At 40.8% G+C, this 24,640-nt stretch overlaps 2 protein-coding genes across 2 annotated transcripts in view; one reads left to right on the plus strand and one right to left on the minus strand.

Moving 5' to 3' along the window:
• The window catches only part of LOC121302433 (lysyl oxidase homolog 2B-like), a 38,684-nt gene extending 19,285 nt beyond the window's left edge, over positions 1-19,399 (plus strand). The window contains exons 5-14 of the mRNA XM_041232405.1: positions 286-499; positions 3,890-4,073; positions 7,239-7,390; positions 8,062-8,229; positions 8,946-9,111; positions 10,523-10,763; positions 13,061-13,176; positions 13,411-13,547; positions 15,324-15,435; positions 17,641-19,399. Coding sequence (XP_041088339.1) covers positions 286-499; positions 3,890-4,073; positions 7,239-7,390; positions 8,062-8,229; positions 8,946-9,111; positions 10,523-10,763; positions 13,061-13,176; positions 13,411-13,547; positions 15,324-15,435; positions 17,641-17,711 — 1,561 coding nt within the window. The 3' untranslated portion in view covers positions 17,712-19,399. The remainder of the gene's footprint in view (positions 1-285; positions 500-3,889; positions 4,074-7,238; positions 7,391-8,061; positions 8,230-8,945; positions 9,112-10,522; positions 10,764-13,060; positions 13,177-13,410; positions 13,548-15,323; positions 15,436-17,640) is intronic.
• LOC121302436 (R3H and coiled-coil domain-containing protein 1-like) lies at positions 15,493-24,640 on the minus strand (the record flags this gene model as incomplete). Its single annotated transcript, XM_041232416.1, has 8 exons — positions 15,493-17,232; positions 19,761-19,883; positions 20,550-20,645; positions 21,282-21,352; positions 22,012-22,187; positions 22,700-23,285; positions 23,943-24,080; positions 24,516-24,640. Coding segments are annotated over 7 exons (1,305 nt in total), but the record flags the coding sequence as incomplete, so codon positions are not given.

Here is a 24,640-nt window from a genome sequence, read left to right on the forward strand (position 1 = left end):
TATTTTTAACCCTTCATCAGCGGCAATAATGGAATGAAAACTGGTGCTGGATAAAATAAGTATTTATATACCTAAAAAAATAAGTAAATTAAAAATAAGTAAAAATAAGTATTTATATACCTACCTGCATGAAAACCTGTGGGTTGCGAGAATTTCAATGTCTGGTCAGCAATACATTTGCACACTACTGTAGAAGTCAGTAATCAATCGTTATTTAAAGAAAGACAGCATTGTTTTGACGTGCCAAGCATTACATTGAACTATATGTCCCCACTTGCTGTTCAGGATGTTTGCGATGAGGAGGAAGCACAGTTACTGGGATTACTCTGTGAACTGCACTGGGAACGAAGCCCACCTCTCGAACTGCAAGATGGGCCAGTCGGTGGTGCAGAAGAACAGCAGCTGTGTTGGGGGCATGCCCGTGGTGGTGAGCTGTATACCGGGCAGAGCCTTTGCACCCAGCTCCATGACCGGCTTCAAAAAGGCCTTCCGCCAGGAGGTAGGACCGCAGGAGATATAGCTGTGGACAAAAGTTTTTGCATCACCTTGTAGAATTAACACATCGTGCTTCATAAAGTCGAATGAACCCTGCTGAATAACGTTAACATAACGACTCACATACCGCTTAGTAGTTTTACCAGATACTTAATGAAAGACTGACAAAAAATGGAAAAATGTGACATTTCAAAATCTAACATGAAATAGTGACTGCAATAGATTAGCTACTACAACACTTCATATCAGCTGCTCATGTATAGTTTACTTTGAGTTGTTGTGATCACAAGTTTCTGAAGATACTGATCAACGTGAATTAAAGATTGCTAAATGACAAGCTTGGTTTCTTCTCACCCAAACTAAGCTGTATTAATATCAGTCAGAGTTGTTATGATAGTGAAAAACACTAGTGAAGGCTTTGAGTAAATTGTTGATGCTTCTAACATCGATATATATTGTAACTCCTGAGTCTAAGACTTTTGCACGGCAGTTTGTGTCTCAATCCTAAAATTCTAGGTGATACAACACTTTTGGCCAGAGCTGTACAAGCAGCAAAATCTGATTTCATTTTATTGTTTTAAAGTCAGTTTTGATATTTAAAGATTCCAGGGTAGGGAGGGAGAGAGAGAGAGAGAGAGAGAGAGAGAGAGAGAGAGAGAGAGAGAGAGAGAGAGAGAGAGAGAGAGAGAGAGAGAGAGAGAGAGAGAGAGAGAGCTTAAATTGTGCCAGGAAACTTTCAACCGCAATGATTTGTAAACTGAGGGTAATTGTGTAATGAAAGCTGTGCCGTGCAGTGCTGTGTATGTGTATATATATATATATATACTTTCCTTCTTGGTGCTGTCATTGTCAGTGTAGGGCTTTCTGAAGCTCCAGTGGAAAGTTAGAACATGTGAATAATAAAGTAAACGTTACGTAGACAGCAGCAGCTTTTGGGAGTCGGGTCCTCACTTCCATGGCTGCTAAAAACGTAAACGATGTGCAACACTTCAATACCTGAACGTCAACATGGAAGCTGTTTACCGTCCTTGCTAATTTATTTTACTAGGCAAACAGAGATGGAAACTCTTGCTGTTATAAAACGTCCCCGAAATGCAATGCTTTCATAAGAAATAAAAATGAGGATTTTTTTTTTTTTTTGCTGGCAGTGTTGAGTTTCTGTTGTAGCCCACGGCATCTCCTGAGGAATTTCACTGCCGTTGCTGGCTAAACCACACCTTTCAGAACGCCCCTCTCATGAGATGACATAACTGCAGACCTCTGACATGCTGCACGTATTCTCGTTTCTTTCTAGCTAGCTGTGAAAAAAAGGAATGTACCACATTTTCCACAGGGCTCAGCTGGTGCTAGAAATGCTTGTTTTTAATAGGAATAAGATTGAAGAATCTATACTAATTTCTTCCAGTAGATTCTAGATGTTCACTACTAGATGTTCAATTTTCAGAATCTTGGCTCCAATTGTGATTTGATCCATTACTTTTTAGATCAATTGAAAAGATGACAGTGTCAGGAGGAGGAGTAATATAGATTCCAAAGTTTTATTTTTGTTTTGTTTTGTTTTATTTTGTTGCTGTGAGCATCAAAAAACATGAAGAGATTGAAACGGTTCAATAAATATCATTTTTTTCTTAAGCCAGCATTTTCTAACATCTTGATTTCGACTGCTTAAATGCAGTCCTCCAGTCGTTTTCAGAAACAAAACTCCACGCTAATGATTTTCACAAGAGAGTGGACTTCCGTAGCATTAAACCCTGTGCACTGCGCAGTTTCAATCCTTCACAGTCACTTTGACTCTGCCACTGACCCATAAATCAACTGCAGAGCGCAGCTAGGAAACCAAACTATCATAACAGTATATAAAGCATATTAATAAACACGGCAACCCAAGATTAACTATGGTAAATGCATAGTATAACCATGGGGAAAGCATGGCAAAACTGCAAAAAATACCGTGGCAAACTTTCTTAAGTACTTGCCCATCGTGACTGTGGAACTTGCAACAGAGAGATGGAGCTGTTCTATATTACAATAGATGCAATGCCTTGATCAATGTGTGCTAGCTATTGTAGGTGTTTCCTGTAGTAGATTTGGAGACGGGAGACTCCGAGCTGGCTAAGAATGACGTGGTGTGCAAAGGGCAATACCACAGGCTTATTGTTAACAAGGGGGGATTCTAAAAGCCAGTTATGGATGGTACCAGACAGAGAGGCTGGAGGAGGTGTTCTAGTGAGTGTCCAGACACTAATCTCCCCTTTCCTTCCCCAGGACCTCCATGGCTGGTTGAGTCAGGCCTGCACATGCTCAGCATGTTTCCCTGCCATGGCTTTATTGTCTTTGGAGGAAAGCAGACTGGCTTAGAATAGCCATTGAAACACTGGCAAGCCATTTTTAGCCAGTGGGAACATAATCTCACCCATTATTGGTTACTGATAACTTTTCTCAACTGAACATACTCAATGATACCTCTAACTCACAGTGAAATATACAGTGCCTTCCTTTAATTATCCACATAATCATTGCATATATATGCTTGATTTGTTCCAAGTTCATTCCTCTTGTGTAGCATTGGTCAGAGGTTGTATCTTAACACCCTTACAGAAAGAAACATTGTAAGTTTAGCCTAGCAGAACCAAGGGCACGCCAGCAACGTTATCCATTTACTAAGGATCCCCGCTGTGTATTAATAGTTCATATCAATGAGATAAGATTGGCATGTCAAAACATGAAACACATTGTTTCTAACGCATTGTACATGCCCTTGTGCTATCGTCCGAGGTGATTTGGCAAAACTCTGCAAGACGGCTCTCTGTTCAGATTCCATTCTGTTGGCTCCGTGTTCCGTGACCGTGGAATTCACTTGCTGGCTGCATTCTTTTCTTTATTGTTATTCTCTGGGAAGCTCAGCTTTAGCAATACCTCCATGTACCATGAACACCTCTGCAGCACTCAGCATCAGGTAAATGTAAGAAATACAGGAGTAAGAGATATAATATAGAATGGGAATTATTACAGCCACTAGAGTGTCTGTCTGTCTGTCTGTTGCACTCTACACAGTGAACACAGTGCCTGTCTGGACTAATCATGCATCTTTTCCAGACTTTTTGTCATTGACCCTACTTATTTCGATAATTAATTCAGAAACACTCAGTCATAAACTGTAAAGGTCAGATTTGCGATGGCCTTGTTTGTCTGCTTGACTAAGCGTCTTCTAAGTTCGACCTGTTGCTTTACTACGCATTGCTTGCTCTTTCAGTTTGCTTTCAACACGGTCTAACTGCAGACCTGTGAATTATCTGAGCGTGAACCAATGTATCTGATAAACTGTTGACGTCATGCAAATTTTACAGATATTTAAGTTATGATTGTGTTAACTGTGTGTCTTTATTCTGCACAGCAACCCCTGGTGAGGCTGAAGGGAGGAGCCAACATCGGCGAAGGGCGGGTGGAGGTGCTGAAGAAAGGAGAGTGGGGCACCATCTGTGACGACAACTGGAATCTCCTCACTGCCAGCGTGGTGTGCAGAGAGCTGGGTTTTGGGAGTGCCAAAGAGTACCTGACAGGAGGCGTGCTCGGACAAGGTGGGAGGGGCTGGGGGAGGGCTTTCTGACTCATCAGAAATTGTGGTCATTGCTGGAGTAGTATGTTACTTTTACATTCAATTACTGCTTCTGAAGTAGTTTTAAAAAACCTTAATATTTTCCCACCCTAGTATTCAAAATCGACATTTATTGCAAATTTATTTTCAAAGACTCCAGCCTTTAATTAACTGGAACCAAACAACTATGTTGTATAAGCAGCGGTGCTCTTAAGCGCTCTTGAGTTGTTTTCGTTTTCTTACATTTAACGTGTTTTCTCCTATCAAAAATGTCAATTAAAGAACAGAGGGAGCCGTTTGAAAATAAGGCCTATTATGTTCAGGGCCATATGCGGCACAGCAGGGGGTATTGTCAGAAATTCACAGTATCAGAATCTGAACAAGCTGCACGTTTCCTTAAGGCTAAAGATTTGCATTTTTACAGGTAGGCAGTTTTGCTTTCAGGCAATACCCTTTGATTGAACTGAGCTAATACTGAACCAGTGATATTCAGACACACCTGGACACACCTGCCCTAGCCCATTCTTTTAACAGGCTGCATAATCTATATAACGTTTAAGGTCTCAAATCTTTAACATCACCTCATGCAACATGAATTAGGAATCCAAGAATTTGGAATCCTTCTCCCTGACAGGCTAGTAAGATGTGATAATGGCACTGTAACTGCTAAAATGCAAAGGAATATTTCCAAAAAGCAAGATCACTTTACTGCTTTGATAAAACAAATAAATATGGAGGTGCAATTACTGAATCTTCATTTCCTCATTTGACTAAACCTGCAGCTATGAAACTGTAAAACCTTTTTCTACGACGAAACCCTTTGATGTGCGTTACACAAAAGACTGCAGGACGCGCAGCAGCAAATTAGAAGTATGGTAGCTGTTGTTGTGTTGATTGCTGTACAGAAATACAGCATTGTTGAGATTTATCATTGATATATTTTACAAACCTACCAGCATGAATACGCCTGGGTGTGAGAATTTCAGTTTCCGCCCAGTAACACATTTGCACACTACTGTAGGAAGTTTAATTTGGCATCTTAAACAATTTCTAAAAAGTCTACCATTCGTGGCTTTATGTTCCTTTTCACTCAATCAGATAAGCGCTTTTCCAGATAAATAGAAAAATGAAAAAAGCACCTCCTGCGGCATAAAAAGGAGTGACGAGTTTCTTATAGATCCTTCTGCTCAGTGAAATAATGCATTTTATAAAAGGATAAACACAACCGAGACCCTGCCATCGAACCTTAACCTAAAGGGGCTTTCTCCTCTTCATTTGCCCTTACAACCGCAAAGTCAAAACAAGCAAAACATACATATCTGCATAGATTTAGCAGATCTCCTAAAGCAATTAATCATGCAGCAAATAAAAAAAAAAAGCCAAGCTTTGTCTCAGTTAAAAGGAACAACACAACTCAACGCTCTTTTGAGCCACACCTCCGTCGTTTCAGAAAACCAGATGTTAGCGTCTTCTTCCCAAAGTGATGCTCAGCAAAAACAGAAACGCATAAGAAATAGGAGTGAGCTGTATGGTCTGCTTATGGAACTGCACGTTCTGTGGCTGTGTGAGGCACGGGCCTCGCACTGCAAGTTAAGTAAGCTTCTTTTTTCCCCCTCACAGCAGGAATCAATTAGGAGCTGTTTTAGTCAGACTGTCCGTTTGAACTTGCCAGCTTTTTTGGCAGGGCGTTTCCGGCATGTGTTCTCAGTAAATAAAACCTCCAGATGAGAAATTGTCACACACTCAAGTTTGTGTTAACGCGCTTTCACCCTCCACAGCTCAAAGCTGCTCAGTACAGCAATGAGATGATAACAGCCCGGTTTGGCCTCGCAAGGTCAGGCAGGGACGGCTGCTGATGTGTGGTATGTGGAAAATGTGTAGAACAGAAGGCAGGTTAGCTGTGCTGAAAGACTGGATCTCTGTGCAGCCTTCTTAACAACTGCTTAAGAACTGAACATGGACTAGAATGCTTGTTATTTAGGAAGCTTTGCTCCCCCCCCCCCAGTACGTGTTGGTAATGGATTAGAAAAATCAAGGGATGATCACTGTGATGGAAAGGGGACCATGTACCACTTAAAATGATTTCAGGGTGCCCCTTTAAAAGTTTACCACAGTAACCGTGCATGTTATTTTTGCAGCTTTCCCATACTTGTACCATGGCTTGCCGTGTTTCTTTAATATCCTTCACACTGCTTGCCTACGCTTTACCGTGCATTCACTATGCTTTCTCACACCTTGCTGTGCTTTATGGTAAACGTTTATCTGGTTTGTCTCGATGACTATATTTTGGTATAGAGAAGAAATATGGAAGCACAGTCATGAATTACAGAGGGGGAAATGCAATGAATTGCATGTAATTATTAGAACAGAAACCGTGGTGAAATTCGATATGGAAAAAAACTCATGCAGCATTTCCCATTTGCAATGCTAATTTAAAGCAATTTTGTGTAACCAAATGTTCTGAGCAGTGCTTTTCCCAAATGCATTGGCCTTTAACATAAAGAAATCCTCCTACAGATTCATGATTATCCTAATAAACAGTCTTTTCCTGATTCTTGGGGTGGAGTGGACCTTCCATATGAGATCGTTCCATGGGGTTAACCATCTATGTTCCGCAGTGTTTCACTCCTTTTGATTCTGATGTTTCCAAGACAACTCCAGTGTGCCAACCAATCAGAGGTGTTCTGCTATCTCCGTTGGTTTTCATTTGAAAGTCACAATCAACGTCTTGCTTCAACAGTTTTAGCAGTGTCCCCTAAGGTTTCCGCAAACCTTAAAAATGTCCTGCTTTTAGAGCCAGATAGCACTCTTTGCATTAACAGCATAAGCAATCGGCAATCTTAATAATGCCTACAGAGTAATATTTTTCATGTAGGTTAATGTACTAAATTAAAAGCATGCAAAATGCTAGAAATTAAGGGTAGAAATAGCAATAGATATGGTTAGAAAAATATACGGTGGCCACGAATTGGAACGAGAAGGAGCAGTGGCTGTGTAGCCGTTCATTTTTAAACAGTAAGAGTCACTCTATTCAAATCTATTCAATAAAAAAACAAAAAAAATGGTAAAGTATTTTGAATCCATGTGTTCTGAGCTTCAGGAATCTGGACCCCCTCTTACCCATTGTGTTGTGCTTTGTGCTTGTCAGGAATGGGCCCGGTCCACATGAATGAGGTGGAGTGCTCCGGCTTCGAGAAGTCCATCACGCAGTGTTTCTTCAACAAGGACTCTCTGGGGTGCAGCCATGAGGAGGATGCTGGAGTGAGGTGCAATGTGCCGGCCATGGGCTTCCAGGAGAGGGTCAGTCTCGCACTGCATAGCACTGCTGTTACTTCACAAATAACGACTGCTAGGTAGAGGTGCCACTTGATGTGCACACATTCCACTGTGGTGTTGTGTGCCCCTAATTAACACAAAGCTTTGAATAGCATCTGCACTGCATACAATACAGGGTTAAATAATGTAGGGTTATGTTGAGGACAGAGCCTTCTTCCCAAGATCTACCAGATGTGGTATAAAAAAGTTTAGTTGACTCATCATTCCGTGCACTTCGTTTATTAATAAATTTAGGAAGCCACCTGTTCACTAAGAGTTTGTTATAAAAGATGTCTCTTTTCTGTATACAGTCCAGACCTACTAATACTGAGGTGAGTTAATCTCCCTGGCATGTGCAATGGGAACATCTCAAACCCACCCATTGTATAGCAGTTTGATCCATTCCTGGTTTTACTATGGGTCTAATAAGACACACCTGAGCTTGTTACCTATACACACTGTGACTAATCATGCTGGTATTAAAACCTGGAATGGGTGAAAGTGCTGTGCAATAGGAACCCTTTTTTCTAGTTGTGATTGCTGCACTCCTTTGTGGTTCGGTCGGGGCGGAGCCAGTACAGCGGTAGGGTTTGCAGTTTGGTTAGCTGTGCAGTGTCACACGTGGCTGGTCTTCATGGCTGTGTTTGTCCCAGCAGGTGCGTCTGAATGGCGGGCGCTCCCCCTTCGAGGGCCGCGTGGAGGTGCTGGCGGAGCGCAACGGCACTCTGAAGTGGGGCACTGTGTGTAGCGAGGGCTGGGGCACCGTGGAGGCCATGGTAGTGTGTCGCCAGCTGGGCATGGGATTCGCCAACCACGCCTTCCAGGTGAGTCTGCAGGATTCGATAAAGCCTCTCTGCTAATGAACACAGCAGCAGCCACACAGGGCGATTGGCTGGGATCAGTGTCAGTGGGCTTCGCACAAACTATGATTCGAATATCATTCCTGCCGTGTGTAATAGGGAGTCGCTTTCAGTCATGACGGACAAGACGGTACATCTATTGAACTTGGAAAGAGGGCTGCTGGCCAAGACAGTAAGTAAGCTTATATAACCTTTCTTATATAAGCAAGTAAGCTTACATAAAAACCTTTTCACTACATAACTGAACATGTTCTAGCTCCCCCCATAGTCTCCTCTTTCTTTCAAACAGTCTGTACATTTTGAATCCCCTCTCACTTCTTAATCACTTTGGCAGACCAGAATCTTGCCTGGAAAAACTGACCACAGTGTTTTCCCCATTAAAAAAAAAAAAATAAGGCACTGCTACACAAAACATGAAAAATCTATTAAATCTTTCCCACAAGGTTTGTTTGGTAACTTTGAACAGAAATCCCCTAGTTAGAAAGTATGACAAATAACAATGCCAAAAGAGAATATTGAACAGGTAAGACAATAAATATTATGCAAAATGTAGATAATGGATCCCTTTAAGGTTTTAAGAAGTGTGTTCGTTGGGGATCGCCCTTCCAGTCCTTACCTTCACTTTAGGACCCACAGAGATGATAAGCCTCCCCTGAGACTTTCCTGTGTGCGTTTCCCAGGAGACATGGTACTGGCCCGGGGAGGTAACGGCAGATGACGTGGTGATGAGCGGGGTGAAGTGTTCAGGGACGGAGATGTCACTGTCTCACTGCCAACACCACGGCACCAGCCTCAACTGTCCGAAAGGAGGGGGGCGCTTCGCTGCCGGGGTCTCCTGTTCTGAAAGTAAGTCTCCTTCTGCAATTCTTGACTCTGTAACCGTGCTGTGAGTTAGGGTGGATCAACAATTAAACAATTATGATATTCTTGATGATTTGTCTTGATTAATTAGTCGAACTGAAAATGGATTATGTTTGTGACAGTCCCCTAAGTGGAAAGTTTGTTAGGTGCCGTGTAATTAAACTAGACTTCTCTGATGTGGGAGAGAAGTGGGAGATCAGATCTTTCAATTCTACGTTACTATACAACGAAAGAGACTTTTCACCATGCCAGGGCTTGGACAAAAAATGAGACGCGCCTGCACGTAAAGCAGAGTAAGTGAATCATGTGCAATACTAATAAAAGAAATAATGGTATTGAAAGCAAGAAACAGTCTGGATGCCCACGTCTTGCGTCTGACAAGCTGGGCACAATTTAGCAGCATCAAAAACGTGTTTCAGCTGCATAGATATCACTTTTGTTGTTGCTTGAACTCCTTTAGAGAGGTCAAAACACGGAGTTTCCCAACACTTTGTTATATTGTTGTTTCTGCCCATATTTTTGTCATGCCTGCTATCCCAACAAAAATGGCTTCTGAAAAGACTCCTCAAAGTGATTTTCTTAAGTGGAGAAACATATTGCCGTTGTACTAAGAAACCCATAAACAGCACAGATAAACTGGTAAGAAATGTTATATTAGGAACATGTAATTGGTATGAAATATCCTTTTAATTGTCACATTTTACCCACCTTTGACATGCAGTGACAGCTCCCCTTCTCCAAATCCTCAGTGTCAACCACACCTCCTTTGGCTACCTGCCAAAATTCACATAGTTTATTTCTTTTTCTTTTTCCTGTGGCATATCCAGCACCTTCTCAGCTCAAGTTCATTGAAACAACCAGTAGATCAGGGCTGGCCAAAGCTGGCTCTTCCACTGCTGGTCTTTGTTCCACCTCTGTTCTAAACCAATCAAGCCTCCCTCCAGACCCTGGAGCAACTGTCTATATAATATTACCTGTTAAACCTGGAGTGGAATCGCCCTCCGGGCCCCTGATTGATTGGACAGCCCTGCAGTAGATAGTGTGCTGTCTTGCTAAGCAACCATTCTTATGGTCTTATTCTGGGCTTCCCAAACTCGGTCTGCAGGTTTTTATTCCAAATGAGCTCTGTTACCTAACTAAACCCTTACTCAAACTATCAATTTGCTTAATTAGACCTTTTTAATTGTTCTCAGCTCCTAAAAAGTTGCTGATTTCAAGTGACTTATAACATTATAGTTAACTTGACATCACCAATGGTTTAAGAACCGAGAACAATTAAAAAGGTCTAATTAAGCAAATTATTGGTTCATCTAAGGGTTTAGTTAATTGGAATGAAAACCAGAAGGCACCGGGTTTGGGAAGCCCTGGTCTCATTGTTGAGGTCCTGTGTTTGCAGCCGCCCCAGACCTGGTGCTGAACTCTCATGTAGTGGAGGCTACCACCTACATAGAGGACCGGCCCATGTTCATGCTGCAGTGTGCCCACGAGGAGAACTGTCTATCCAGCACTGCCGCCAGCACGCCCGCAAACTCCTACCGACGCCTCCTGCGCTTCTCCTCCCAGATCCACAACACCGGCCTGTCCGACTTCCGACCCAAGGCTGGGCGCCACTCCTGGGTCTGGCACGACTGCCACAGGTGAGACCGGCAGCTTTACGTTGAGGCAGGAGGAACAGAACCGCCACCCGGACCTTGAAGTAGTTAATTACACACTATTACCTGTTAAACCTGGACTGGACACCCCTGGGTAAAGGTGTGCACTATGGGCGTGTGTCACAGACCCGCATAAGTGCTTTAGGTAAGGTAGTCCCAAGCTAGTGGTAGGACCCTGTATGAAACCGTAACTGTAATCGCATAGAGCAGGGATGGCTAACCCTGGTTCGTTCGTTCGTTCGTTCGTTCTGTCTGTCTGTCTTTCTATTTGTCTGCCTATCTGTCTTTCTGTTTGTCTGTCTATCTATCTATCTATCTATCTATCTATCTATCTATCTGTCTGTCTGTCTGTCTATCTATCTGTCTATTTATCTTGTGATACATTCTTATCTACAGATCTGGAAAGTTTTTCCAAGCTTATGATGTTCAGAAACGAGTTCCTTGTGGCACCGTCTGTTCTGCACAGTACATGAAATGGATTGGAGTGTTGCTTCTGCTAATGCTGACTCAAATCGCAATTAAGAATGGGTTGTAGTCCCCAAGTGGGTCGGCTGGTAAAGGCACGACTGCAAGGTGTGCAGGGTGAGTCAGGGGGGAGCAGATCTGAAACTTGGATGCGCCGTTTTGGTTTCCCTGTGGATTCCACAGGGAGAGTAAAGTGGCTCTGGCGTTCCTGCAAAATCATCCAGGGAGTCTTTCTTCTCATCATGCGCCAGCTGTTGAGCTCATAAATATAAAGAAGAGATCGGCTTGGGAGGATCAGAGGACGCCCACTGGCCTTTAATTCTCCTGAGCTGTTGTGAGGGAATGCTAGGGAGGAAACATAATTGGACACGTTGCCATATTACTAAAAGCCAACAGTGAAAGCCCAGTGTTTTACAACTGAGAAAAAATAACTGCGATTGCAAGAAGAGTTAATAATAGTTATATTTCAGACTACCATAATGCTGTGCATACTTCCCATACCGTGCCATTACAACTCAGGAAACTTAGGAGGACCTGTTCTTCCACTTTGTTTTTTCCACGTCTTATTTATCGAAACTATGTTTAAAACATAGTGTAAACATACACGAGAAAGAAAGAAAGAAAGAAAGAAAGAAAGAAAGAAAGAAAGAAAAAGAAAGAAAGAAAGAAAGAAAGAAAGAAAGAAAGAAAGAAAGAAAGAAAGAAAGAAACACTCTTTAAGGCCAGACCAGCCAAACCAATGTTATGATTTTATTTTGAAAATACTTTTTTTTTTTTTCATGTGGCAGAATATTTTTAATGAAAGCCACATTTGTGCTAAACAATCCAATGAGACATAAACTTTCCACTCCTAGGTTACGAAATGGCGCTGGCTGGTGCCCGAGACGGCCCATTGGCAAGGAGATGCATCTGCTCCCCAGGGTGTTGACCCCCCAGGTCAGAGGTCAGCAGCTGGCTGGAGCAGTTGTTCAGTAGTTCCAGTTTGGTAGCTGGGTGACCCTGAGCCGTGACTCCGAAGACCCCAAAAGGAAAGCTCCGGTTTCAGATCCCACTAAACCTTCTTAAGGGATTGTAGCCGACCAAAATAATTCCATACATTTTTGCACGCCATCCACATCCATTCACTGTAGAGATCTGAAATGTGTCTCATTAAGGACAGTGGGGGCGAAATGAAACAGGAATGTGTTCTGTCGAGATCGCAAGATAAATGATCTGAGGGTCTCAACGTTTCAAAGGATCTCGAACCTGTGAGCCACCATCCACACCTGTTTTAGCAAACATTTTAAAACATGAGATCTGGTTCTACCTTTGCAAGCCGGGCTTTCAGCCTTGAACTTTCTTGGCCATTTCATCTGAAGAGTCCCCACCCCTTTCAGCAACTTCTTTCCTGTCAGTAACCAACCAGCTGCTTTGTCTAATGACTGGCTTTGCTTGCAGCCAATAAGACCTTTAACCCCAACGACACTGCCGAATAGCAATTTTGGAATCGATCATGACTTTAAGGTGGATTAAGTTTAAGGTGTTGGTTACAAAGGAAATTATCTGCGGGTTTGAAAAACACCTTCAAGATTATGAAAGTCTGGTGCGTGAGTCACTAGTGTATCATGCTGTAATTTAATTTGAATCATTCCCATTAATGCTGGCTATCCTTTGTTAAACACCTGTGCCACAACTGTGCTCCAACTGGTAGCTATCAAGCTTCTTTTAATTATTGTTGTTTGCTTCTAACCCCGAACTTCCCTAGACCTTATATGCTGCATAAATGGGTCCTCAGCGAAGTGGCCGCTCTGTCTAACAGTCGTTTGTCTCATTTCCAGACACTACCACAGCATGGAAGTTTTCACACACTACGACCTCCTGAGCCTCAATGGATCCAAGGTGGCCGAGGGACACAAAGCCAGTTTTTGTCTGGAGGACACGGAATGCGATGAAGGCGAGTGCATTCGACGCAGTCTACAGCAGAGTGCCTGTAATGTACAGAGATTATTAAGGATGTGTCCAAAATACCATTTTGACCGATTGGTCGACAGACATTTTTGGCTAATGCCTGCGAAGCTAACCTATTATTCTTCTTCGGAGAAACTGAAGGCAGTATTTATTTTTATATACGTCATGCTATCTGCATACTAAACAAAGAGGCGTCTGTGTTTTTTTTTTTTTTTTGTAGGTATCTCTAAAAGGTATGAATGCGCCAATTTTGGCGAACAGGGAATCACAGTGGGCTGCTGGGATGTGTACCGTCACGATATTGACTGCCAGTGGATTGACATCACGGATCTCAAACCAGGGGATTACATCTTCCAGGTATGCAATACGCTCATCCTACAAGCAAGATTTTGGGGCGGTGGGGGGGGGGGCTCTTTAACTACAGTTATGGCCAAAAGTTTTGCATCACCCTATTGAATTTTTTGCCTCATAAAGTCAAATGAAACCTGCTGAATAATGTTACATTAACATATTGAATTACACACCGCTTTGTAGTTTTCCATATAAACAAAAACGAACGCAAATAATTTTTTTCTTTGAAATCTAACATGACATACTGTACTGCTATTATGGCTTCCGGAAGACCTGTGTGATAACATTTTGTAGTTTCTTTGATTACATGTTAAATAAAATATCTAAATTACATTCATAAAGGTTTTTATTTTTTATTTCTCAATCCTAAAATTCTTGGCGATGCAAAACTTTTGGCCAAAGCTGTATTAATTTAGCTGGGGTTTATGTATTTAACATTGCTACATACAATTTAAAAAATAGTGAAAAATCATGTCATTTTAACACAGCACTACTTACATCCATCACTGTTTAAATGATTAAGATAATCCTCTTCTACCGTACGAAGGTAGCAGCTAGTTCCTGATAGATTGTAACATACAGTCCATTACAAACTCAATCATACCTATCATAGCACCAAGAAACGAAACCAAGCAGACTACTGTCACCTTGAGAAACGTTTCACTTGTTATAGTTTTAGATTGGATACTGTAGGACACAGAACCAGGGAATTGGATCAGATATTTACTCCTTTCCTGCTGGATCATAAAAAGGTGTGTTTGTTGAACAGTAAATTGCACTGTGGACTGTCAGACTGACTAGAAGGAGGCGACTTTCTATAGTTAGTCAGCAGTCAGTTTCTTCAAACAGCATGATCAGCTGTGATCAGTTTTAAAGGTTCCTTTAAGTTTCTGAGAATGTCAAGCAAGACAATAAACCCTGTATAGTTTAGGGAGATCATGAATCAGATTACTTTGTCTGCAGTTATTATGTTGTAGAATTATGGTACATGTGTTTAAACATAATGTATATTAACTAATAATCATAATAATAACTATAATAATAATAATAATAATAATAATAATAATAATAATAATAATAATAATAATAAATAAATTACTGTGAAAAGAAAATGTTTAATTGATCTGATGTAAATACGTGTATATAGGACTGATCAATAGAGATTTCAATTCCAGGTTCGTTTAGTATTTCCGTAAAAATATTTTAAAATCTGCTAGATTATTTCCGATCCCCTGTGGTATGTAGTGAAAAGTTGGGATTATTTTGAGTCAAAGAGTGGTGTGTTTATGAATGGATTAAAGTCTTCACACACTCTATATGGCAACACCCCAAAAAATAATAATGTTCCCGTGTTAAAAAAGACACAGCGTGCAATCTTTCACTGTCAAAGACTTAAATAAGGTAAGGCTTTGGTTTCAAGTGTTGGTCAATTGCGCCACCTACTGAGCAAATCTGTCATTGTATTTTTCAGTCCTTTTTAGGTCTGCATAGATAAGTGTAGATTAGGAAAACTGCTTTTAAGGGTAACAAGCACACCAATGACTGTTTAAGATGTCTCAGAGTCACACTGTAGTTCTGTTTAAATTATTTTCTTTTAGAATTTTGCCCTAATGTCAGTAACCTAATAAAATATTTAAAGTGTTCTGTGCATTTAAGGGATATTTGCAATAAATATTATTATTATTATTATTATTATTATTATTATTATTATTATTATTATTATTATTATTATTATTTTAATTCAGATAATAATTTTGTTCTTTTTGATTTTCAACTTTTCAGACCGTTATAAACCCAAACTATGAAGTAGCAGAGTCTGATTACTCGAACAACGTAATGAAATGCCGGTGTCGATATGACGGGCACAGAGTCTGGATGTACAACTGTCATACAGGTAATCATTCTTTGAAAAACATTTTAAAAATGAATGAGACAAACAGGTAAGCAGAAAGAGTAGGATTCGGAATGTATTTGTACACAAAAAAAATAACAAATAATCACACCCAAACAGATGAAACACAACAAATAGAAAAACAACAACACTTTTGAGTTGAGTATCTATTAAGAGTGTTCTACACTGCTACTTAAAATGACCATAATATAAATGGAGACAATAAAAACAATATAGAATATAGCGCATACAACCCATCTAGATATTATCAGGGGTTCGATTAACCTACAACGTCTGGTTTCACATCGTATTTAAAACACACAAGTATTAAAAACGTTTCTTATTGAGGATCCTGTTTTATCCTGGGTAATCAGCAGTGGAGCCAAGAAAGTGGTAAATGTGCCAAATATTTTTCACATGGAGACGTTTTTTTAATGCATGTAGCCCAAATCTTTATTTAATCAAAGTCTGCCTGCTATTGATGTACGAACAGGATCAGAAACACTGGTTTGCAGTGGCGTCTACAAACTACGTGCTAATTTGAAACAGCCCAGCACAGTTAAAGAATACCCAAAATAATGAAATAGCTGTATGTAGCTAGTTTGTAAATTGCGCTAATTAAAATGATTACATCTGCAATGCAAGTATTGTGGTTTTTTGTTTTTTTTAAATCCACTTTATAAAAGTAAAACCTAAGCCATGTATTTTATTTAGCTGGCAATAAAGAAATCGTTTCTCCATTCTTGAAAAGCTAGGACTATTGACGGCATGACTGTAATCATTACTTTGCAGCAAAAACACATTTTGTTTGTTACCTAGATGGCTAGAATAATACTGAGACAGTCTGTGAGAATAGCACAGTAAGAAACAGGTTAGTCTTGTAGACAAAATTATTTTGCAAACTGAATTCTTGCATGCTGTTCTTACCCACTAATTTATTCACTTACAGGATATCCTTTAGCAATATGTGTGTAATCAATACACCCTCCCTAATAACCTGTTGAAACTTTGTGTTGAATCCAATCATGTTACTGTCTATTTACACAGTGCATTTGATGCTATAGTAGATCATGGTACGCTGTTACAGGTTATATTCACAGTATTTAGGTTAACAGTTTGTCCCGAGTCCACTGTCCACTGCACCCACACACATACACAAAAACCGATCTACTTCTTCTATTTCCAGATTTCATTTGCAAGACGTTTTGGTAAATGTATTATTAGTTTTGAGTTTACTGTCTTCGTTAATTTGTTGAAAGAAGCTGGTATAAGACAGTACAGATCAGGTTTCTCTTTAAATTATTATTTTTCTTTTTGAGAAACAAATGATGCACAAGTTTGTGCTTTTGCAAAACGGCTAATAAATGTGGCCCTACATTCTTCACCACAGGTATCAGTACTTTCAACAGAGATGCAAACGTGTTAGATGCATCATCCCTTTGTTGATGTTGGTAGAAAACCCTATAAAACAAAGGTATCAATAAATAACAAACTGGTTACAGTAGCAATGGCTGCATTTTAAAGAGTATCCCTTTGTTACGCCTCACTCAAACAATCAAACCAGGCTTGAATCGTTTGGCATGGATTCTGCAGCCTTTTGCTCCACTTTGGTTTCACCCGACAGATTTCTTCATGCAGTTTTAAAGGAACGTTATTTATTACGCCCACTCTTGACAATCGGTGTTGGTATGTCCAAAATAAAAAACAACATATGTGAACTTGAAATTGTCTATTTCACGCATGCCAGTGGTGTTTTCTCTTGCATTTGCTTCCCTGGTCCTTTACTGCAGGTTTCTATGTCTGAAAAAGAAAGATCTGTATTAAAAACAAGGCTGCCACCAGAGGAACTGCACGTTAACAGTACCGGATTGCATCAGAGGCTTAATGTACAAGCAACTTTCACATTTTACATTAGGACCTAAAGGTCCCAGAATGTTGTTTTAGGTTACTTTTGCTGTTAGAAAACTGAACAGAATTTCAGCAAGACCCCAACAGCAAATTAAAACATACAACCCTAATTGTATAATACTACCTTAAATGACGTAAGGAAAAGGAAATGTCCTCCCCGTATCTATTAATATGCATGTTTCTCAAAGCTGCTTTCCAAGTTCAATGAAAGCGCAGTTCTAACCATCTGTTTCGGATCAATGATTAATCAATTAACCAGTTTCCAGCTGTTTGACAGATGTTTTCTGATATCTTTTATAGGGGGCTCCTTTAGCGCTGAACAAGAAAGTATGTTTCCCGGACTCGAAACCAACCAGCTTTCACACAGGTAAATAAAGAGGGACCAGGATGCTGCCTGAACACGACGCACACAGGAGGCTCAAGCAAATCAACCCAACCACTAAAGAAAAACAAAGCCCTTTTATTTTTAAATCCCTTTTTAAAAAAAAAATGTCTTAATGTATTATTAGTTTTATAAAATCAGTGCTGGACGGTTTCTTTGGCTAGTCCAAGGTGCTCATTTCATCTACTCTGTACCATACAGTATTACATTAGCAGGGCTTGCATTGCCAGGTTAGGTGTCTGGATGAACGGAATGACCTAGAAGTACAGGAGAATTTGCCTGAGGGTAGTGTCCCGCACAGACTGCCTGAATAAGGCGTGAAACAATAACGAGAAAACAGGCAACAGGGGATCCCACATAAAGTATTTCACATAACGTGTGACATTATCCTTTACATTGTAATTCAGTTTTTCACTCCTGTTCACATAGAAGTTGAAAGCTTTCCAGCAGGTTGTTTCTGAATTTAATGGAAAGCAATGGGGATTGACAAGCACTTTTGAATGCAAGCCCTGGTTTTGTTTGTGAAATCTGGATGATGTTTTATTTATTTTTTTTTTTAAAACCACTGGGGTTTTTTCTTTCGATTAGCACCTTGATAAGTCATGTCATGCAGAACCAACAGGTAGATGGCGCTATACTGTATTCAATGGTCCTATCCAATGTAAAATAGCACTCCAATAAGAAGCTGTGTATTGCACGACAAAATTAACTATTTCTTGCACTGGCAGTTAAACTAGTTGAAGTAATTGGGGCTTAAAAGCAATGGCTTCTTTTAAGTTTCACACTAGGGTTATTAGCACATGCCTACTTCTTCATCTGTATTTCTGAGCCGTGATATCAAGTCAGGTCTACAGTGTGCAAGGTATGTGTTGTATACACTGTGCCAACACAGCCAGACTGCCACATGTATATCTCTATGCATAGAGAGGTAGTACAGCATGTGATATACTGAGAGTGGCAAGTTTACTACCCATTGAAAGGTCAACCACTGATTTATATTTGAATATCACCAATAGTGCCTCACAGAACCTGTAGTGTTAGCGCTGAAACAGTAGATAAAAAGTCCCATTGATTATGTCAATAGAGGGCAATAACGACCTTGTGCTACTAGATGGCAGCACAGATACCTGGCTACAACCCTGCCTCGATCCAGCTGAAATAGCAGTCCCCAAAACTATTCTCTACTGTGCCTTTCCTCCTGGTGTCTCTCTTCTGGCCGTCAATATTACACTGAAGGTCAAACGTCACTTAAGTCTTACCCAGACCTCTCCCTTTTTTCAATTTATATATATATATATTTTTTTTTTTAAATAATCTTTCTTGTATATCTGTTCTTTTTTTTTTTCCTAGTCTTGATTTAAATATCTAATCTGTTATTATAACAAGCATTTATAAGTAACTTATTGTTGTAAAAGTCAGGGATTTATAGCTGTTTTGTTATTGTATTTGTTAGTTTTTTTGGTTACATTTTTAAAAGCAGCAACTGGTACGTGTGTTGACAGATCTCTCTCGTTTGCTTATTTTGTAAATGTTTAAATGGTGCTCAATGTGATCCTCTGTTTTATGAGGAGACACAGATCTTGCCAGAGAAATGGTTATGTATGCATATACTTGAATGAAATCAATATTGTCCCCCCCCCCCCATAATATTAAAGGTATGATTAATGAAGCAGTATTTGCTTATTGCCCTTAATTCATTTTTTCACTTGACTACACTGTAACAGAAGTCTCATGGATACACCAACGATTTTTCACGAAGTATAAAAATAAATACTAAAAACACAAAAAGATTATCCGATTAGTTTGGAGTACTGATCACAATCTGTACCGTTCCAATCTCAACAAGGTCCAGTCCTTAGCAAGAGACTAATGTAATGCGTTTGGGGAAATTCACACTGTATACGTGGCAATGGGCAAAATCTAGGGTACCGGAAGAGCCCTGGAATTTCTATTAAAAACCAGTCAATAAATCCAGCGGTTTGGTAGCAAATTCACACACACAAACACACACACACACACGTGGGGGCTCTCTGCTTACTCTTGAAGCCTCAGAGCATCTGTCTTCGGTTGCCTCTTTTCTGCAAGCCCAGCGCTCTGGTTACCATTCTTTTTGCCACCACGGTATCCGTGCGCGGTCTCAGCTTCACTGGCTGCATGAACTCTGCAACAACAAACACCTTTTAGGAACAGCCCTGCCTAACAATGCAAATCTATAGAAGCCCACCTTTTAATCCCCCCCTCCCTCTCCTAAGAACAGCTCGTTGTTAACCATTTGGGACAGCCACTGAAAACGTAATCCCCACTGGAAACTGGCCATGGTTACTCTGATTTGAGGCAGCGTCCCCTGTTGACAACGACTTACCAGTCAAAATGCTTCGAAATGGGTTTCTTTTTTGGGGGGTCTTCAAAATGATGGGCGACAACAGAAAAAAACATGATTGTACAGCATGTGCAGGCTAATTCACTAGCCAGAGCTTTGAGATTCATGAAATGGGAAGCAATATGTGGCACTAGAGGTGGGCAGGGATCTCTTTCCTATCTGCACAACCATTTTTAACTGTTTAACACACAAATGCAGTTCTGGTTAAAATGAGTTATCAACACTAATGAAGCTGTGAAGGCAGGAGAACCTGGTATGGTAGGCATCTTTTTAATGCAATTAATGTAACGCTAGGCTACCAGACAGGAGCTTGAAATTGATGGGTACCTTGTTCCATATTCTCTACCGAACACAGCTCTAGCACAATGTTGCCCATTTAATGGAGCTGGACTCATTTTTTATTGTTGGTGTGCAGCGACACGCTCAGAATGAGAGGCAGACACAAACCTGCACGTCTTAATGCTTTGCCTTTGGATTGCTTGGTTGCTTTGGATAAACAGCGCGTCTTCAGCAGGGGGTGTTGTATGGTGAGAGCCTGCAATGCTAAACAACCACAACAAAGCATAAGTAATGAAAGGTCAGCAACATTTTAACCAAACTTGTATTATATTTTTATCATCATACTGATCAAGGTTTAGATGCTAAATAACAAACGCTATTGTCCATTTTCCATTCATTAACTCTGGAAACTGGCCAACCCAGTGACTTGAACCCAGCCCAAACATAAAACTAGGTAAAAGCCGTGTCATTATGGGTGTTGGGTATAATGTGAAAGAGTGGGGCTTTTTACATCAAACAGGTCACTTCGGACTCAGAAAACAGTCAGAAACTAATGGCCAGTACATCAGAAAACGATCAATAAAGCCTGGATTTTGCCTCTGAAATATTAAAATGAAAAGTTATAATATCTATGCCCACTGCAAGAAAGTTGATGTAAGTTCTCTCTCAAGTGCTACAATTACATTGAAAACCAATCCTTCACAAATTAAAAATAACTAGGTAATAAGTAATAACTGGTAATAAGCCCAACATATTTCTCTCTTGTTGGTGCAGTAAAGCAATAACAGAAATCCTTTATAAAATCAGTGACCAAGCATTACGGTGTGACGTTTAGGATTTTTACATTGCCTAGATAGATTAATACATATAAGCAAAGATCAAAGCTTAAAAAAACCATACCTGCTGATTCACTTGAAAATACTCCCATGGCATGAGTGTTGTCCACCCACATAATTTTTAATCCTCCTTCACTGTGTAAAAACAATCCAAAACAACATGTCAGATTGCAATACAACGACAAAGACAAGGAAAAGCACAACCGGAAAGAAATGAAAGGCTGCTGGTTTAACTGGAGAGGCTCAAACCAGGACGCCGGCCGCGCAGACTGAGTGGATCCATTTAAACAAGCAGTGAAACTGCTGAATTCACAGACCACGGTTAGGACTACATCTTGAACCAGCCACTGTAACTTTAGGTAGTCAGAGATCAGCGTTAAATCAGGACCTGTGAAGCCTGCTGCGAGTTTAAAGCAGGGATTTTCCTCTATCCTAATTGCATTAGTTACATCATCACTGGCAGGTTAACTCCAAATAGTAACGAGCATGTATTAATGGCCATCAGGGATGAATATAAGGCTCCCATTGCACAGTGGTTTTATCAACACCAGTTTTTGTTAGGCGTAATCATTGTATAAGGACTAAGATCACTGAGCCTCAGCTGCATCAAATTAAGCAACTAAATACTTGGAAAGGAAAGAATGGGGAACAAAAGGTTTTGGACACTAATATTAGATGCTTCCGCCCTGCAGTGTATCCTAAAGGGCGTTCAGCATTTTCAAACAATTCACGATGTTACTTTACAACTGACACGCACGGACAGTGGCTGCGGGGTGACTAGCTCACTCTCTGACCTGAAATCTGCAAACGCGTCCAGGATATCTTCAGTTTTCAACACTGCTGGAAAGTCATATATTTCAATGACGTGGCCAAATTCCGTTGGCTCAATCCTTGGGTTTCCATAGCAAGAGTAGTCACACTGGGCATGCTCAATGGAGACTTTGTCTGCTGCTTTCAGATTAGCTGTGATCTAAAACAGGAGAACAATCAGCGAGGTCAGTTAATAGGGCAGTCACAGATCCACATGAATTCACAACTTGCAGGTATCATTTGAAGGCAAACAAGTGTAGTACAGTGGATACTCTTGTGGCCTTTGGTCCATTGCAACCAGGTCTTTACATGTTTAAATGAACACCTATAAAGGTGAACTTTTCATGTAAAAAGCGTTGAGATTGGTGTTACAAAGAAAAATGTCTGAAACTGAAAGTCATGCCAGTAAACGTCCTTACTTTTATTTTGATACCTTGCACAGCGCTGTGTGTTAATGCTTTCCACATACCACAGCCCTGTACACCAGTCTAACAAAGACACCCAAAACTGCAGACTGCTCAAGTGGAACAGGGAAGGTAACTACACTCAAAACAGCAGACCAGTAAACAATCCTAAAATACTATCATGTATAGATCTGAAGGAGAAAGTCTAGGGTAATAATGACATTAAAAAAAAAAAAACAATTAAAAAAATCAAATCAAATGAAAGAACCTCTTTCAGAAAATAGCCTTCGTAATCTTCCTCACTGTCCTCCGCATGCTTCAAGGCTGTATCTGCGCTCCTGTCATGGTCTTCCTGTTTATCATCTAAAGACATGGCAATGAAGTAATTTGCCGTCTGCCTGTACTTTTTCATCCAGCTGCTATTGCTGCCAGCGGGTGCGGACACTGCGGTCTCCTGCTCGCTGACTGACTCGTCCGTGCTGTCCGACACCGTGTCTTGATTGAAGTCGCTGCTGTTCGGAGAGTCCTTGTTCCACGTCGAAGACTCCCCGTCCGTTTCAGTGGACAGTCCCGACGTGAAGGAATCCTCGGAGGTGCTCGGGCTGTTCTCGGAGGTGTCGAGCTGGGGCTTGTCCGGTTTGTTTCCGTGGTCCGCGATTCTGTCGCCTTCCTTCTCCATCTTCTGCTGCAGCGCCTTGGGAACGTAGATGGCTTTATCGGGCCGCTTGTTGGTCCGGCCCCTTGAGTTTCTTTTCTCCGAAGGCTTGCTGTTGCTGAAGCGTTGCATCTCCCTGGCCTCCCTGTGCTTGTGGTTTAAGTTGGTTTGTTCTTCAGCGTCATCTTCGTTGGGCAACCTGTAAAATCAATAAATAACTTATTTAAGACTTCAGTATTAGCCTTTCCAGGTTTTCTTGCTAGCGCAAAATGTGATCAGGGGCTCAGACTAATTAAACTCTACGGCACCTGGAACGGCTTCAGCTGCTATGCAACAGGAGTCCTACCTTATACCTTGAAGCAACAAAGGGGTCCACTGATGGTCCTTGGTGCGCTAGTCTATCAACTTTGTTCGTTGTGGTACAGTATAAAAAGAAGGAGGAAGGGCAAAACTACAAAAGCCTGCATGCAACTTGGCAGCAGGTAAGACTGAGTAAAACTATAATCTCAGCAGAGCAACATAATTTTTTATCATTTAGAATACTAGTGAACATAATAGACAAATTAATAATTGTTTTGTTGGAAAGCCTTTGAAAAGAAACTTAAAACGACACTAATGTTATTCGGTTAGTGTGACCACAGGCCAGCCAAAAGGTGCATGGGCCGCCAGCAGACAACTTTACTATTGTTAACTTTGACATACATTCTTCATGAATTTCAATATTATTTGTATATTCAGGGGAAACAGTAAAAAAAGCTAACGCGGATGGCAACCCCCGGATTGTATGCGATCCTTGCAGGTGGCATTATGTAGATTACAACTTATAAGAAAGAGTACTGAGGGCAGCATAGCCTACCTCAGTTCAGAGTGACAGACAGCCGACCGTCGACTCCATCCCTCCCCGACAGAAAAGGTGCTTAAAGACTTGTAGTTCTCTGCAGCTCTGTGAATCAGGTAACGAAGACGACTGGGGAGCGGAGGGAAAAGCAACACACTGGAAAGAAAAATTACAAATTACATATATATAAAAATTCAAAGAGGTGACTGCACAGTGACTGTAAACACTGCCTGTCCAAACGGCTTCTTATCAAAGTAGAAACTAGCTATGCTGTGTAAACAGCGTACGACAGGTTGTGACAATAAACCTACATCAGCAAACAATTCACAAAAGCAGAGATCATTATTAGCACCAAAACACTAAAACTGTCCGTAGCACAGTACTGGCTGTATTTCAGACGTGGTCACTTCCTAAAGCTAACACGATGAAGTCACTCACATGCAGAGTAGACCTACAGTGTAAAAAACACACAATTGCAGTTGTACAGCTGTGTTTTAAAGGTAAATATATTGATACAGTTATTGCAGTAAAGTAGTGTGGGTGCATGCGAGGCGACTTATCATTAGTCGTAATAATGAAGTCTTTATTGACCTTTTCTCGTCGTTTTCCTGTAGAAAGTTTTCCAAGTCCTCCACGATTTTGTGGACGAACTCATTTTCCTGCTTCGGAAGGTAAGTGCCGTCTAAACACGCAAACGCCAGGATGCCTAAATGAAG

Source organism: Polyodon spathula, chromosome 29 (assembly GCF_017654505.1).
Source record: "Polyodon spathula isolate WHYD16114869_AA chromosome 29, ASM1765450v1, whole genome shotgun sequence".
In the NCBI taxonomy this organism is placed as follows: domain Eukaryota; kingdom Metazoa; phylum Chordata; class Actinopteri; order Acipenseriformes; family Polyodontidae; genus Polyodon; species Polyodon spathula.